The following is a 16733-nucleotide window of genomic DNA, read 5'->3' on the forward strand; positions in this document are numbered from 1 at the left end:
AAAAGGCAGGATCAAAATATGATGAATCAATGCTAGGATAAGCTCAGTTGGTAGAGCACGAGATTCTTAATCTCAGGGTTGTGGGTTCGAAACCCACGTTGGGGTTGGACTAGATGACCCTCGTGTTCCCTTCCAACTCTACAATTCTCCGATTCTATGAAATATTTGAAGAAATAAAGAAAAAACTAATTTAGTCTTACATCCGTCTCACCATCAGAAGGAATCGATTTTTGAGAATATGCAAAGCAGTTTGCACACATTATCTCAGTAGTCCCTCACAATAACCCTGAAAGGAGCGCTGGGAAGTTTTTAATGTTCAAAAAGGTAAAGGGACCCCTGACCATTAGGTCCAGTTGTGGACGACTCTGGGGTTGCGGCGCTCATCTTGCATTATTGGCTGAGGGAGCCAGCATACAGCTTCCGTGTCATGTGGCCAGCATGACTAAGGCGCTTCTGGCCAACCAGAGCAGCGCACGGAAACACTGTTTACCTTCCCGCTGGAGCGGTACCTATTTATCTGCTTGCACTTTTATGTGCTTTTGAAATGCTAGGTTGGCAGAAGCAGGGACCGAGCAAGAGGAGCTCACCCCGTCGCGGGAATTTGAACCACCGACCTTCTGATTGGCAAGCCCTAGGCTCTGTGGTTTAGACCACAGCGCCACCTGCATCCCATTTTAATGTTTAGGGACATTTTTAATGTTTGATGTTTAATTGTGGTTTAAAATATTCTGTTAGGAGCCGCCGAGAGTGGCTGGGGGGGGGGGGGCCCGGCCAGATGGGTGGGGTATAAGTAATAAATTATTATTATTATTAGTAGTAGTAGTAGTAGTAGTAGTAGTACTGTTATTCCCAAATTGCATAGGGGTGGGCAGTGAGACTAAGATAGCCAGGCCATCACCATAGCAGGGGTGAGGTTCAAACAGAAGACTTGCTGATTTTGAACCAGGGACTGGGAAAGTTGAAATTCCCACTTCTAAGTCCTCAGCCCTACAGTTGTCCCCCCATTCTATCCAGGCACTCTATCCAGGTCTAGAGCCATAACACCCCATCAAATGGTGCTGAACCCATGGCCCTGGGGGCCGCCATCTTGGTTTTTGGAAAGGCCCCAGAAGTCAACTTCCATTGTATGGCGGAGGTGAGCATAAGTAGGGGAGGGACACGGTTCACAGAATCATAGAACTGTAGAGCTGAAAGGGACCTGTAGAGTTGAAAGGGAACTGTAGAGTTGAGAGGGTCAACTAGTCCAGCCGCCTGAAATGCAGGAATCTCAGCTGAAGCATCCATGACAGATGGCCGTCCAACCTCTGCTTAAAAACCTCCAAGGAAGGAGAGCCCACAACCTTCCAAGGGAATAACAGAATTGTAGTTGGAGTGCATTCCATGGTTGCCACCATTTGGATATGATGCCTCCGATCTGACCCCTTGAGGGGTTTTTTTTTGTGGGGGGTGGGAGGAGAGAAACGACCACGCAACCCGATTGGCTCCATACCCTGTCCTTCTCCACGAAGTCGATGAAAGACGTCCTCTCGATCTCCACAGGCTGCCCGTGCCGGTCGTACATGGCCAGGACGAAGTGGAAAAAGTTTGATTTCCTGAGGTTGGACGGGGGCTGCTTCTCGAAATGGGCCCGAGCCAGCCCAACGCCACTGCAAGGGAGAGACGGAAAGAAGAAGCCTTCAGGAGGGGCGAAAACTCCAGCCAGAAGCCCCCTTCCCTGCCAACAGCCCCCCGCAAGCCTAAACAAAAGGGAGAGCAGGATATGGGGGTATCTATGCCAGCCTTCGCCAACCTAGTGCCCGTTGGGCCTTGGGCCAGTCGAAGCTTTTCCGCCTAGCCTACCTCGTAGGGTTGTTGTTGGGACTGAATGAGGAGAGGGAGAGAGACACAATGCGACCTTGAGCTCCTTGGACGAAAAGGTTTGGTAGAAACACAATAAAAAAGTTAAGAAATCTGGTTTTCTTAAATGAATGAATAAATAAATATTTATTGTGCATGGTTTTATTGAAGTGTCGTAGTAATACAGTGGTTCTCAAACTTTTTTTTCTCTGGGGCACGAAGATAAAAAAATTGCTCATAAACGTTATTTATGTATGCCACTACTGCGGCCCGTGTTTCGTTAGTCCCCAAATGGAAAACGAGCGAGGTCCCAACCAAAGAAGAATAGCAACTTAAGCTGACGGAAAATGCGCAGATTACATACTTAACATATAGAATAAGAGAACAAGAAGAACATAACGTTTGGAGAAGATTGGAAAACGTTTATTGAATACATGGGGGGGGGGGAATGTGTGCACTTGAAAACGTGGGCAGCGTTAAGATAAATTCAACAGTGTAAGAAAGTTCTGGTGGATGTAATAAAGGAATACTGAATGGTATAATTTGTGTAAGATATGCAGGGATTTATGATATGCAAAATGAACCATGGAAAGAGAAGGGGGGAAGTCACAACCAGTGGAAGGGGTGAATGTCCTGTGTGAGTGTCTGGAGGTGGTTACAGGATGGATGATGGCTAACAGATGGAGGTTGAATCCTGACAAGACAGAAGTATTGTTTTGGGGGGACAGGGGGCGGGCAGCTGTGGAGGACTCCCTGGTATTGAATGGGAAAACTGTGCCCCTGAAGGACCAGGTGTGCAGCCTGGGAGTCATTCTGGACTCACAGCTGTCCATGGAGGCGCAGGTCAATTCTGTGTCCAGGGCAGCTGTGTACCAGCTCCATCTGGTGTGCAGGATGAGACCCTACCTGCCCACAGACTGTCTTGCCAGAGTGGTGCATGCTCTGGTTATTTCCCGCTTGGACTACTGCAATGCGCTCTACGTGGGGCTACCTTTGAAGGTGACCCGGAAACTACAACTAATCCAGAATGCGGCAGCTAGACTGGTGACTGGGAGCAGCCGTCGAGACCATATAACACCTGTCCTGAAAGACCTGCATTGGCTCCCAGTACGTTTCCGAGCACAATTCAAAGTGTTGGTGCTGACCTTTAAAGCCCTAAGAGGTCTCGGTCCTGTATACCGGTACCTGAAGGAGCATCTCCACCCCCATTGTTCAGACCGGACACTGAGATCCAGCTCCAAGGGCCTTCTGGCGATTCCCTCACTGCGAGAAGTGAGGTTACAGAGAACCAGGCACAGGACCTTCTCGGTGGTGGTGCCCACCCTGCGGAATGCCCTCCCATCAGATGTCAAGGAAATAAACAACTACCTGACTTTTGGAAGACATCTGAAGGCAGCCCTTCAGGGAAAACAGGGAAGTTTTCAAAGGTTGATGTTTTATTGTGTTTTTACTATTTTGTTGGGAGCCACCCAGAGTGGCTGGGGAAACCCAGCCGGATGGGCAGGGTATAAATAATAAAATTATTATTATTATTATTATTATTATTATTATTATTATTATTATTATTTTACAACCCCTTTATATCAGTGGAAAAGATCTGAGCATTTGCCAAACAAACCCAAATCAGTGGAGCAATGAAGTGCTGCCCTCTTGCAAGATTGTGCTTTATACTGTATGTGAAAGTTGTTATAAAAGCAGAAGAGGAGAAGGTGACGACTATGACAATAGCACAAAAGAAACGACGTCCATAGAATCACAGAATAATTGTGGAATTGGAAGGGACCCCTGAGGCTCATCTATTCCAACCCGCTGCAATGCAGAAATGTAAACTGGGATGTAGACTTCAGCCCCACACATCAGCAACCTGCATGTGTGGGTTGCAGCTGATCTGCTGGTCCCCTTGGAAGTGGCCTTCCGCAAACCTGGCATCCTGAATGCTTCTCTGCAGCTGATGGGAGTTGTAGTCCAAAAAATATCTGGAGGGCGAGGAGTGTCTTAAGAGGTTGTGGGTTCCACCTTTGTGCAGCTGTCTCTCTAGTGCCCGGAAAACCAACTTGCAATAAATGTGCCTCAGAAAACGGAGATCGGAGATTGTCAGGCCGTGTGCTGCTGTCTGCCAGACCACTTTTCAAATCAACTGTCAGAGCTTGCAGTGAGGCGGGGAGTTGTGTGGAAGAGAAGGACAGCGAGCCTGAAAGTCTCTATAGTGTCTGCAGAAAGCAGTCGGCTGACATTCACCCGAGAGGGCAGCTTCTTAGAAAAACTCCTTCCTTTTTCCTTCACACTCAACACCTGCAGCTGAAAAGCCCTTTCGAGAAAAAGGAACGTTCTCTTTGGGATTCCCCAAAAACGTCCTTCTCATAGAACACCAGGACTGCAAAAGGCCTTAAGAGGAGAACCATGCTGGGAATATTGGGGAGGTTTTTCTGTTTTGGGTATAAGCTGCCCTATACAGAATCAGACCATTGGGTCCATCTTGCTTAGCAATCTCTACACTGAGTGGCAGAAGTTTTCCCAGCCACACCTAGACTGGAGGGGATTGTACCGGGGGTCTCTTGTAAGCAAGGAAGGTGCTCAGCCCCCCCCTTTTCGCCACGCTTAGACAGGCACTGAGTCCGCAACAAACTGTTACGCGGAAGCCAGCTTTTCATTTTCGTATTTTGCATTTTGACGTTGTGAACTGTGATCTTCGGGTAAAGGGAAGTATCCCAATTTAATAAATAATAATAACGACTTCGAAGACGCTGCGTCTCCAAAACACAGAGAGCAGTTTCAATCAAGCCTAGAAACACCTTGGCTTTACTAGGGGGAAAAAGGGAAAAGAATATGGGCTGCTCCCCTTTTTATATAATTTTACTCAAAACGCTCTGCTTCGAAGAGGCCACTGTGGAGCCTGCCTTGCACTTTGAATGCCGAATTTTGTTCCACCGCTTAGAGCGGTGATGACTTTGGAAAGGAAACAAGCTCTCTCCTGGGAGACCTTCAGCTCAGAGCTCAGACTAGCTTGTAATAAAACCTGCCGTGCCGTGTAGCCGAGTCGCCTGGGCTTTCTCGCTCTTATCAACGCCGAAGTTGCACAGGCAGAATATATATAAAAAGGCCTTCCAGAGGCCCTGACACCGGCCCCTCCGTGCCGCACAGGAGCCCTCTGGACCTGGCCTGAGAACCCGAACTCAGAACCAGCCCTATGCTCTGGTCACAGACGGTGCCAACTTTGGAAAAAGCAAAAATGGGAAGATCCCTCTGCACACTTAGAATCATAGAATTGCAGAGTTGGAAGAGAGGAGAGGGGATGCTGCGATCTGCCCGTTGGTGCTATGAGCCGCCCTGAGATCTTTGGATGAAGGGTGGTACACAAATGTTAAAATAAAAATGCAGTCAGTAAACATCAGGAGCACATTATGCTGGCCAGGCCTGCTTTACTGTGCATGCATAGAGAAGAAGGGAACTGTGGCGCAAGAGACACTACTGTGCATGCGTTGTGTTGCTGGGGAAGCCATGGTTAGCATTGTTCGCAGTTCCCCTGACCACATCAAGAGGGGCCTGAGCCTCTGGGTCACATCAATCCTAGAATTGTTGGGTTGGAGGGGACCCCAAGGGTCATCTAGTCCAACTCCCTGCAATGCAGGAATCTCAGCTCAAGTATCCACGACAAATGGCCATCTAACCTCTGCTTTGAAACCTCCAAGGAAGAAGAGCCCACCAGCTTCCGAGGGAGACTGTTCCACTGCCAAACAACTCTTGCCATCCACAACCTCCCAAGGGAAGACTGTTCCAGTCTGAGGGGCAAAATTTAGAAGAAGCCCATTTGCCTGCCAGCCGCCTTCAAATATATATTCAACGCTATCCCCTTCTGCCCAAGAGTCAAGGGGCCTGATCTCTCCCCATTGTAGACTAACCCTCTGAGCTTCTAGAGAATATATGAGAAATTTGGGGCTCATTTCTAGCTGGGCCTGTCTATTCCCTGCACCTCCTGACTTGTGGAGAAAATGTTTGTCTTGCCCTCTCTTCATTAGAAAGAAGATTTTGTGTGTGTGTGTGTGTGTGTGTGTGTGTGTGTGTAAGGAAGTCACTCTCTCCATCAATTGCACAATAGGCCAATGAGAAAAAGAAAGTTCTTCCTAACATTTAGTCGGGATCTCCGTTGTTGACCTTTGAATCCACTGGTTCAGGTCTTCGCCCCTGGAGCAGTGGAAAACAAGCTTGCTCCGTCTTCCATGTGACTTATTCTAGCCCTGCCCATGTTCCCGAGGAAAGGGAAGGCTATTGAAAAGAAAAGGCGCAGCCAATCAAAACATCCAGCTCCATTAAGTTAGCCACACTTGTTTAAGAAGAAGGAGGAGGAGGAGGAGGAGTTTGGATTTGATATCCTGCTTTATCACTACCCGAAGGAGTCTCAAAGCAGCTAACATTCTCCTTTCCCTTCCTCCCCCACAACAAACACTCTGTGAGGTGAGCGCGGCTGAGAGACTTCAGAGAAGTGTGACTGGCCCAGGGTCACCCAGCAGCTGCAGGTGGAGAAGCGGGGAAGCGAATCCGGTTCACCAGATTAGGAATCTACTGCTCTTATCCACTACACCACACTGGCTCTCGGTGCCCAAAGCAGGGGTGCCCAAACTTTTTTCAAAAAGGGCCAGATTTTGCTGAGCTGTTTTTAGCTTTTTAAAGGATTTTACCCCAGGATAGGCTTCCTCAACCTCAGCCCTACAGCTCCCATGATCATCCCCACCTAGCAGGACCTACAACTCCCATGATCCCTGACTTGGCCTACAACTCCCATGATCCCTGACTTGGCCTACAGCTCCCATGATTCCTAGGTATCAGGACCAGTGGTCATGGATGCTGGGAATTGTAGTCTCAAAACATCTGGAGGGCCGAGGTTGAGGAAGCCTGCCCCAGGACATATACTGCCACAGGGGCTGAATTAAATTGACCGGCGGAGCAGATTAGGCTCCTGAAACAGAGGACATGCCTGGTTTCAGGCTTCCTGGCTGTCAAACGCAACCTTCACGGGGCGGGTTTTGTGGAATGTGCTCAGGTTCTGATTTTTATGGTGAAGGTGAAGGTACCAGAACCATCTCCATTTGTCCCTTCACTTCTTGAAAGTTGGCCAAGGGAGCAAGGCTGCCTCCGATATTCCAATGGCCCAACAGAGAGAAGACAATTATGGCTCTGGATTTCAAGTGGGCACAGGAGCAACTATTGCACAAGGTTGTGGCAACGGTTGCCACCTTTCCCGCCAGAGCTTCCTGTGCCTTTATCATTAGCCTGCCAGGCAGAAATTGAACAGGTACTGCTTTCCCTGCAGGAGAATTCCCTGGCAGAATTTCTGCCTGCCACACAGCTACGAAAAGGAACAGGAATCCTACAGGGATGGCAGAGTCAATTTACACATTCCAGAAGTGCTTACGGACTGGATCTTTCCCTGTTGCTTCAGAATTTAAAGTGAGCCTAGGGGAAGAGGGGAATTATGTGTGTGCTAGATGTAGCCCTCTATATTACTTCTCCAGCCAAAATTGTCCCCCAAAGCACCTATCGAATTTCTGAGGCAATGCATCAGTCTCAGGCGCCTTTGCTTAGCGCTGAAGTCAACTTAAGTTCAGAGTAAACGGAATTTGCACCTTATTCTCTCCCAGGTAGAATTGCCAAAGTTCTTGACCCGCCCCTTTGCATATCACAACAGCTTGCATATCACAGCAGCTGTTAACAAACGGTCATATTTAATCTCCATGAGAATCAAGCTGCTGTTAAATGCAAGCCAGGTTTTTTTAATTGTTGTCCTTCCTTTAATGCTTAGAAAAAATAATCAGTTGGCAACTCTAGATCCTGGTTTTGATTTATATATATTAAAAAAGCCCTCAAGAGCTTTGGCCCTGACTCGAGATGGGGGAGAAAAATTAATTCAGTTCACATTTAAGGGTCTAATTTGCACTTTCAGAATAGCAGGAAGAATGAAACACAGCCTCTCTCTTTTTTTGGAAATCTGTATTGTTCTGAATTTTGCAATGCAACCTTCCCTGGCCAAAAAATGCACATACTGTAGTTAAGTATGCATAGAAATGCATGTATTTCTGGAAGCAGCAGACAAATAAACATTATAAAAGGGAGGGGGAAATGCTTTGCAAAAGAGGGTATATTAGGCAAAATTGCATACAAAGATGTGTAAGGAGAGATTCTAAAGCTGCATCTGAATTTTCACAAGGAGTGGTTTTTACACACACACACACACACACACACACACACACACACACACAAAGGTACCTTGGTTTACAAACTTAATCCATTCCGGAAGTCCGTTCTTAAATCAAAGCATTCTTAAACCAAGGCGTGCTTTCCCATAGTGGCAGGGGACTTGATTTACAAATGGAACACACTCAACAGGAAGCGGAACATGTTCTTATTCCAAGGCAAAGTTCACAAACCAATTACAGATAGGTAGCCGTGTTGGTCTGCCAAAGTCAAAACAAAAAAATTTCCTTCCAGTAGCACCTTAAAGACCAACTAAGTCAGTTCTTGGTATGAGCTTTCGTGTGCATGCACACTTCTTCAGATACACAGTGTGTATCTGAAGAAGTGTGCATGCACACGAAAGCTCATACCAAGAACTGACTTAGTTGGTCTTTAAGGTGCTACTGGAAGGAATTTTTTTTGTTTTCACAAGCCAAAACACCTACTTCTGGGTTTGCAGCGTTCTTAATCCAAGTTGTTCATAAACTAAGCTGTTCTTAAACCAAGGTACCACGCTCTCTCTCTCTCTGTATATATATATATATTGCGGGAGGCAGTGGAAGACAGGAGTGCCTGGCGTGCTCTGGTCCATGGGGTCACGAAGAGTCGGACACGACTAAACAACAACAACAATATATAAATATACACACAAACACACAGGGTGAGTCTTTTAAAAGAGGCCCCTGGAACATGTGTACTCTGTATCCACGGGGCCTCTTTTAAAGGACTCACCCTGTACACACACACACATACATGCACAAACACACACTCACTGATGTGAAAATGGGGAGAAATGCATGAGTGGAAAAATGTGAAACCCAACCTGTCCATCCTCACGCTCACTCCTTGTTTTCTCTCCACCCTGAGCACCATATTCAGAGATATACTGCCCCTAAACAATGAAGCTCCATTTAGTAATGATGGCTAATAGCCACCAACAGACGTAGCCTCCATACATTTGGGCTTTTCCCAGGCGAACCCAGGCTTGGTCCACCCGACAACCTGATGGAGATGGAGATGAGATGGAGATGTTCAACTTTAGACTACAGGTGGGTGTTTGGTTTTTTTAAGAGCTCCTTGCAGGAAGAAATCTAACACGACGGCAATCACTTTTAGCTAGAACCTGACGCATAGTGGCTCTTCTCCTTTTTCCATGGGGAAGCATTGAAAGTGGTGCCCCCAACAAAGAGGCACAGTCAATTTTGCCACCTCATACGCTGCTGCCTGTAGTACATAGGAATTAAGGTCGGGCTAAGCCAGGGGGTCTCCCCACATAGCATGACAGCAAATTTCACAGGCTGAATATTTGATAATAAGAAAGGAAGAGGGTGAACAGACCCTCTAAGTGTCCCTATTTTCCAGGAACATCTTGACCTTTAAAGCCCTTTGTGGCTTAGGGCCCTCATATTTTCAGGACCGCCTCTCCCGGTCTGCCCCGCAGAGGATCTTAAGGTCCATGAATAATCATAGTTTAGAGGTCCCGGGCCCCAAGGAAGTCAGCCTATCCTCCACCAGGGCCAGGGCCTTTTCAGTGATGGCTCCGACCTGGTGGAATGCTCTGTCCCAGGAGACCAGGGCCCTGCAGGATTTAACCTCCTTCCATCAGGCCTGTAAGACAGAGCTATTCCACCTGGCCTTTAATCTGAATTCAGCCTGATCTTTTATTTCCCTTCTCTTCCCTCCCCCTCCCCTTTTATGATTACCCGCTCTGAGACCCCACAGCTAATTCTCCCCTGGCCTCCTTGCTGCCCAAGTAGGACCAATTCAGCCAGCTAGCCCTGGGGATTATCTAATGCTTATTAGATGGATTTTCCCTAAATTGATTTCTGAACTTTGAATTTTATTGTTATTCATGTTTTTATACTGTATTTTGTCCAGGTTTAGAACCCAGGACACTTTTATGTTCAATTTTCATTTTTTTGCAGATTTATAAAACGTTTTGGAAGTCACTGATACAGTGCGTAGCAAGACAAAAATAAGATCATTATTATTTTAATCACACACTCAGTAAACTGAAAGAAATAAAAACTATTTCTGCAATTGTGCAATTAGTTTTCCTTAAGCTGGCTGAGTCAGAAGCTACAGAAGAAGCTTCAATTCCACAGCAGCTCCAAAGTTATGACCCTTCCAAGCAAGACATTTCACACCATGCGTTAAGAGTCTGAATTACCGTATTTTCCATAAGACGCACCTAATTTTTAGAAGAGGAAAACAAGAAAAAAAAAATTCTGAATGAAACAGTGGATGTATGATTTTTGTGGTTCGTGCTGTGGCCACAGACATGTGCTTTGACGGTGAGTTTGGGGTAGCCCAATGCAAAAATCCTGAGGATCCATGTGGATCCAGGCTTTGTAACCACGTTTTTGCGCCACTGCGGTCCAATGAAACAGTGGATGCATGATTTTTTTGGTGCAGGCTATAGCCTGCCAACCTAGCAGTTCGAAAGCACATCAAAGTGCAAGTAGATAAATAGGTACCGCTCCAGCGGGAAGGTAAACGGCGTTTCCGTGTGCTGCTCTGGATCACCAGAAGCGGCTTAGTCATGCTGGCCACATGACCTGGAAGCTGTACGCCAGCTCCCTTGGCCAGTAAAGCGAGATGAGCGCTGCAACCCCAGAGTCGGTCATGACTGGATCTAATGGTCAGGGTAGCCATGGACATGCTATGGGATCTGATGGTGAATTTGGGGTGACCCAATGCAAAAATCCTGAGGATCCATAGGCTTTTACCTCCCCCCTCCCAGGCAGCCTCCTTTATCGCTAGCCTCCCTTATCTCCCTCCCGATCGCTTGCCGATTACCTGCTTCCTTTCAACACCCCCTTCCCTCTTGTTTGCCTTAGCTGGAGTAGTATTTGCTTCTCCTTTTCTTCTAATTTCTCTCCTCATTGCTTTAGCCTTCCTGTCTCCTCTCCTTGCAGGTTTGCTGTCTTTACCTCCCCACTTCCAGGCTAGCCTTATTGCTAGCGTCCCTTATCTCCCTCCCGATCGCTTGCCGATCAGCGGCTTTGTTTCAACACCCACTTCCCTCTTTCTAAAAAAAAAAAAAAAAAAAAGCATGATCTGCCCCTGGACAATTCGGCTCCAGGGACCACACATTCACTCCATAAGACGCACAGACGTTTCCCCTTACTTTTTAGGAAGAAAAAGGTGCGTCTTATGGAGCGAAAAATACGGTAACTAGTTACTAAAAACCAAACAAACCAACAAAGAGTTAAACCTATCTCTACAGAAGAAGAAGCGACTATTGGCCGCTTGCAACCAAGTGAAGATGTCCGGGCATCAGGATGGCACCTGACATATCCACCATCTGGAGATGCATGCCTGGGGATCCTTGGAACGTGACTGTTTTCACACACTAAAAACACATCCTGCAGAATTCTATCAGTGATATTTTCTCTGCACAATCAAAAGTAGTACAGTGGCACCTTGGTTCTCAAACTTAATCCGTTTCGGGAGTCCGTTCAACTCCCGAAACCGTTCGAAAACCAAGGCGTGGCTTCCGAAACTTCTTGCACTCAAGCAGAAGCTGCGTTGAATGTTTGGGTTCCAAAAAAACATTCCCAAACCGGAACACTTACTTCTGGATTTGAGGCATTCGGGATCCGATTTGTCTGGGAGTGAAGTCGTTCGAGTACCAAGGTACCACTGTGTTGAAAAATACAACTTTTAAGCCATCTGGTCCCAAAATGGCAACTTGACATTCCATTAAGGCAGCCTGGCTTAAGGAGCCATTTTGCACCTAGCTTCTATAGCTGAGTTTCTAACACTGAGAAGCAGTAGCAAACACTTGGTCAACACAGAGACTGGTGCTCCCCTCTAAAAAAACAGCATCTTTGCCCTGTATGGCCCTTGGGACCGATTTTGACTCTACAATTATATGATTCTAGGACTCTTTTATATCCTTCAGAGAAGGAAAGGGCAAGTTACAGACTAGAGGAAGGGTGTATCTCTAAGCTAAGGGTCCTTTTTTTATTTTCTGAAGCTGAAACAGGGAATGAAAATATCCAAGGCAACATTTCTTTCCAGTAACAACTGGCTGCTATGGCCTGTAATTTCAAACACACTACCAGCGAGTAAATCCCGTTTAGCTCAGTGGGTCTCACTTCTGAGTAAACATGCTCTGAGGCTGCACAATCTGCTTGCTTAAGGTGAGAGTTATCTCGCACTTTCTCCAGTAGCCGAAGAAGGCAGCGACAGGGGTTTTGGGCAATATGCAAATTTATTTAAATTTAATCAATCAGATAAAAGGCAGATGATTAATCAACGATGCACTCTGCCACTGGTCCTAATTTTACACATTGTGGGATGGTTGTTTTTTTAAAACACAAAACAGTTTATTAGCACTGACATAAACACATGACCATCTCGGCCAAGATCGGCACCCAGCGGCCCAAGTCAGAAAATCCACCCAGACGTCAAAAAAAGTGTGATTTTCTGGGAACTTCCCTCCTGGATTTCTGTGCTCCCAGCAACATTTTGGCTCTAAAAATACCCCGTGAAAGAAAAAGAGCTTGCGCAGGTTCCCTGCTGATTGAAGGATCAGTTTTGACAACCAGCTCCTTCGCTCCTCTCCCCCCAGCCCCATCTTCAAGAATCTCCTCCGTGCAGCCGAAAAAGGCTCTTTCGCTCCAGCGTTTCAATCAGAGAAATGCAGGGAGAGGGGGCCAGCCCTCGTTAAAAACAAGAGGCAAATTTCCTTCCCAACCTTCAGCCCACAGACAAGAAAGTAAGACAATCTCTCTTCCCCCTCAGCATAATCTCCTAGGTAAATTACTCTTCCACCCACTGACTCTTCCTAGGCTGCTCTCTGGGTGTCCGTTTAGCTAAAAAGCGGGGTGGGAGCAGAGAGAGGGGGAGATTTGTAAGTTATATAGATAACTTGGGGGGGGGGGAATCAAGGGAAATCTCGCCTGCTTCTTGTTTAGGACCCAGTTCCCTGGGGGTAAAAACTGGGTCTCTCCCACTATCTCCCCCCACCACCACCACCCTAGACCCATCACACCCCTACTGTCAACAAATGCCTGTCCCTTCTCCTTAATTTCCCCCCGCCCTAATTTTCTGAGGAGCTCCAGGTGACGGGGCTAGGAATCACATTAGGATCGTGAAAGGGACACCCAGGGGTGATCTAGCACAACCCCCGCAATGCAGGTGTGATGGCCTGGGACTCAGAACCAGAAGAGTCTCAGTCCACACCGGATCCTTTGCCTCATCTGAACCAAGTCTGGGGCCTGATCCCGAAGAGCCCCAGTCTGCACAGGTTCCCCTGCAACAAGCACCAGCTGGGCCGAGTCAGGGGCCTGATCCTGCCCTTGCTCCAGATGTGGGGATGGCCTCGTTGCTTTCAGCTGGGCCATCACTTACAGCTGCTCCACTACCAGTTGGGTCAGGGGAGGCTGAGGCGGCCTCTGGGTCTAGTCACCCACCGATGTCTCCTGAGCTGCAGAGATGAAGGTCTGAGAGAAGGAGAGACCTGAGTACTCGCAGGAGGAGTGCTCGCCTTTGGGCGAAACAGGGAGGTGAGCCTCCAGGGGATCAGGACCGGCCGCTACCCCAACCAAGATAAAAGGCTGTCGGACCCTGCCCCAGGTTGTGGGAGCAACATTGCTGTATGACAGATCCTGCCTGAAATCCTGTACCTGACCTTGCCCGGTTTCCTGCCTTGGCCCTGTTGGACTGACTCCTAGTGGAGCCTCTGGATTCTAGACTGGTCCTGGACTGTGTTTCATGGGCTACGCATTTGGATAGAAACTGTTTCTCAGGCGGCTAGTCCTAGTCTTTATAACCCTGTACCTTCTTCAAGAAGGCAGAAGCTGAAAGAGATCATTTCCGGGGTGCGCACTATCCTGCGCTATCTCTGCAGCTTTCTTGTGGCACCTGGAAGCGTAGATTTGATCCAAGGTGGGAAGAGTGCACCCAATTACTGTATTCAATTATTCTGAAATCCTCTGAAAGGCAGCCACTTGTTTCCCATTATGCTGCTGCCGGCCACTGGGTATATTTGGGATGCGCCCCGCTGAAGGAGGAGGGCGTTTGATGGGTTATATCAGGGCTCAGCCCTGCCTCGACCTGGGGTCTACTCGGATGAGAGGTAAGGACAGCCAGACCCACTGGAATATTTCCACCCAGAACCTGGGGAGTCATCAGACCTAGACATGCCAGGACTCCAGGTCCCCACACTACCCCCCCAAAATGGGCTACAGCCTACAGGATCAGAAGAAATGGAAAGACAAGCAGGAACTGGAGTCTCTCCGTTACTACGGATTTTACAGCCCTGGTTCCATCCATTGACCAAGGGACTAAGGGACACTCAGTTGTGTGGGGCTACAGTAAGGGGGGAAAGTATTTGATCCCCTGCTAAATTTTCCCGTTTTCCCTCTGACGAAAAAAATGACCAGTCCATAATTTTAATGGTAGGTTTACTGTAGCTGTGAGAGACAGAATTTGATCCCTCCTGAGATGTGTGCAAACCTGGTGGCCACCTGCAAGAAACGTCTGACCTCCGCAATTGCCAACAAGGGTTTTGCCACCAAGTACCAAGTTATATTTTGCAAAGGGATCAAATATTTATTTCGCTCATTACAATGCACCTCAATCTCTGACTTTTGTCTTCTGGGTTTCTGGGGGTTTTCCTGTTGTTATTCTGTCTCTCACAGCTACAAGAAACCTACCATTAAAATTAATGGACTGGTCATTTCTTCGTCAGAGGGCAAACGGGCCAATTTAGCAGGGGATCAAATACTTCCCACCCCCTCACTGTATGTGTCAATTTGATGTTTCATTACAAAGCATCTGGAGGACACCGGGATAGCAAAGAATGCCTTATGACGAACCGCGTTGCGAGCTGCCTTGGGAATTGATCGGCTGAAAGGCAAGAGTTTAAATTCCCCAGAAACAAATAAGCAAGCCCATAAGGAATGGTTAGAAAAGGGGAACGGACAGATCTTTGCTGTATGCAAACACTGAAATGGTTTGCTTAGCTTCGTACAGCAAGGTTAAGTCTCAAAAGGTCAGGAGTGTGCACCAACTTTATTAGCAGCTGGAAAGGAGGGTCTTTGCCAAACAGTGGAGAGCACAGCCAAAGCAGGAACGGTTGTGGAAAATGTGGGAATGCAAAATCTCAAATGAAAAGTGCAATTCTAAGAGAAGTTCGGCATATTCTTACGATTTACATAACAGCGCAGCTATCTGTCACAGATGCCTTTTCAAGGGCCTGGAATATTTATGTATTATATTTCGTGTCTAAGGATGTTGTGGGCGCTGCCTTCTGAGAGTTGTGCGATTTGAAACTCCTCGGCATAAATGCAGATGCTTAAATAAACGCTGTTTGAAAGCTGTTTGAACGCCAGCAGCTCGTGACGTAGAAACCGCTTTCCACGTATGGATGCCTGAATCTGGATGGTTTTCTCTGTGAATAAATGAAGTCTCTCATGCACTGAGTGTCCATTTCTGCAGACAAGCGTCAGGGGGAAATAAAAAGGAATATCGGTTTCGTTTAGTTGTTGATTCCTTTAAAAGGGTTACACATAGCTGCTGAAATAAAGGCAGACAGGTGGATATAAACACAGGAGCTCACACTTTGCAAATTGCACGTTTCAGGATCAATCTCTAGGTATTATTATTATTATTACCCTATCTTTTTTGCGGACCAGGACTCAAAACAACACACAAAAAGCTAAAACATAAAAACGTTTTTAAAAGGAATTTAATGGAATTAAAACAATATTTAAAAAATGTATTTTGGTTTTGCTTTGTTGTTGTTTTTTTTAAAAAAGGTACGGCTGGGAGAGACTCCTGTTTGAAAGCCCGAGGAGGTGCTGGTAGTCAGAGTAGGTAATACTAGCCTAGATGATCTGATCAGTAAGGGAGAATTTCCTAGGAAGGGATGCAGTCGAGTGGAAAGCACATCCTTGGATGCAAAAGGTCCCACCTTAGACACCTCTTGGTCTAAGTTAGGGTCTATCTGTAACACAGTTGCAAGTCATCAGTAAAACAATCCCCTTCCATAAAACACTATTAACAGGGAGCTACATCCACCGGAATAGTCCCAGTTGGGCAAAGACTTCTACTGGTGCAGCAGAATTTCTCTTCCCTCTGCAAGCCCTGCACTGCCATCTAAAACTTGCTTTATTTGGTCCTGTTGTTGCATGAGGGGCATCTCACAAAAACAAGTGTTGTATCAGCAGCACAAGGCAGAAACTCTGACAAAGGCAGACTCACAGGCTCCAGGGAGCTGAGTTCAAATTCTGGAAAAACCCCAACCCTGTTTTATTTGGGGGGGGAGGGGGAAGGGAAGTTCTGTTGTGCAAATTGGTCTCTGCATGAATGGGAGGGTTTTGTTGAGAGATACCCCAGCCTGCCAATGGAGCATTCCTTCTGGTTTATTTGGGGAGGCTAGCCGGTGTCGCCTCGAGCAATTGCCAACCTGCCCTTTTCCACGTGTTTCTCTGTCACTATCCTTACAGCAAACGGTCCCAATTTTTTGGGTGAGGCGGAGGGTAGAAGTGATTATGTTCTGCAAGGGCACCAAATCCACTTTAACGGCACAATCTATATTTGCTGGTGTGCGACTGAATCCACGCCCCTATAATAATGCCCATTAAGACACTTTACAGTTTCCATCTGTAAATAAAGTAATGGATCTCTCTGTATACGCACACATGAACAATACC

General features: G+C 47.0%; 2 protein-coding genes across 4 annotated transcripts in view; one reads left to right on the plus strand and one right to left on the minus strand.

Annotated features, from left to right (window-relative positions):
* The window catches only part of LOC310852737 (PC-esterase domain-containing protein 1B-like), a 390021-nt gene that overhangs the window by 307095 nt on the left and 66193 nt on the right, over positions 1–16733 (plus strand). The window lies entirely within an intron of this gene.
* The window catches only part of LOC310852690 (transcription factor COE1-like), a 96324-nt gene that overhangs the window by 61581 nt on the left and 18010 nt on the right, over positions 1–16733 (minus strand). For all 3 annotated transcript variants that reach the window (XM_083756510.1, XM_083756508.1, XM_083756509.1), the window contains exon 3: positions 1490–1646. In XM_083756510.1, coding sequence (XP_083612636.1) covers positions 1490–1646 — 157 coding nt within the window. The remainder of the gene's footprint in view (positions 1–1489; positions 1647–16733) is intronic.

Source organism: Podarcis gaigeae, assembly GCF_964106915.1.
Source record: "Podarcis gaigeae genome assembly, chromosome: 9".
Classification (NCBI taxonomy): domain Eukaryota; kingdom Metazoa; phylum Chordata; class Lepidosauria; order Squamata; family Lacertidae; genus Podarcis; species Podarcis gaigeae.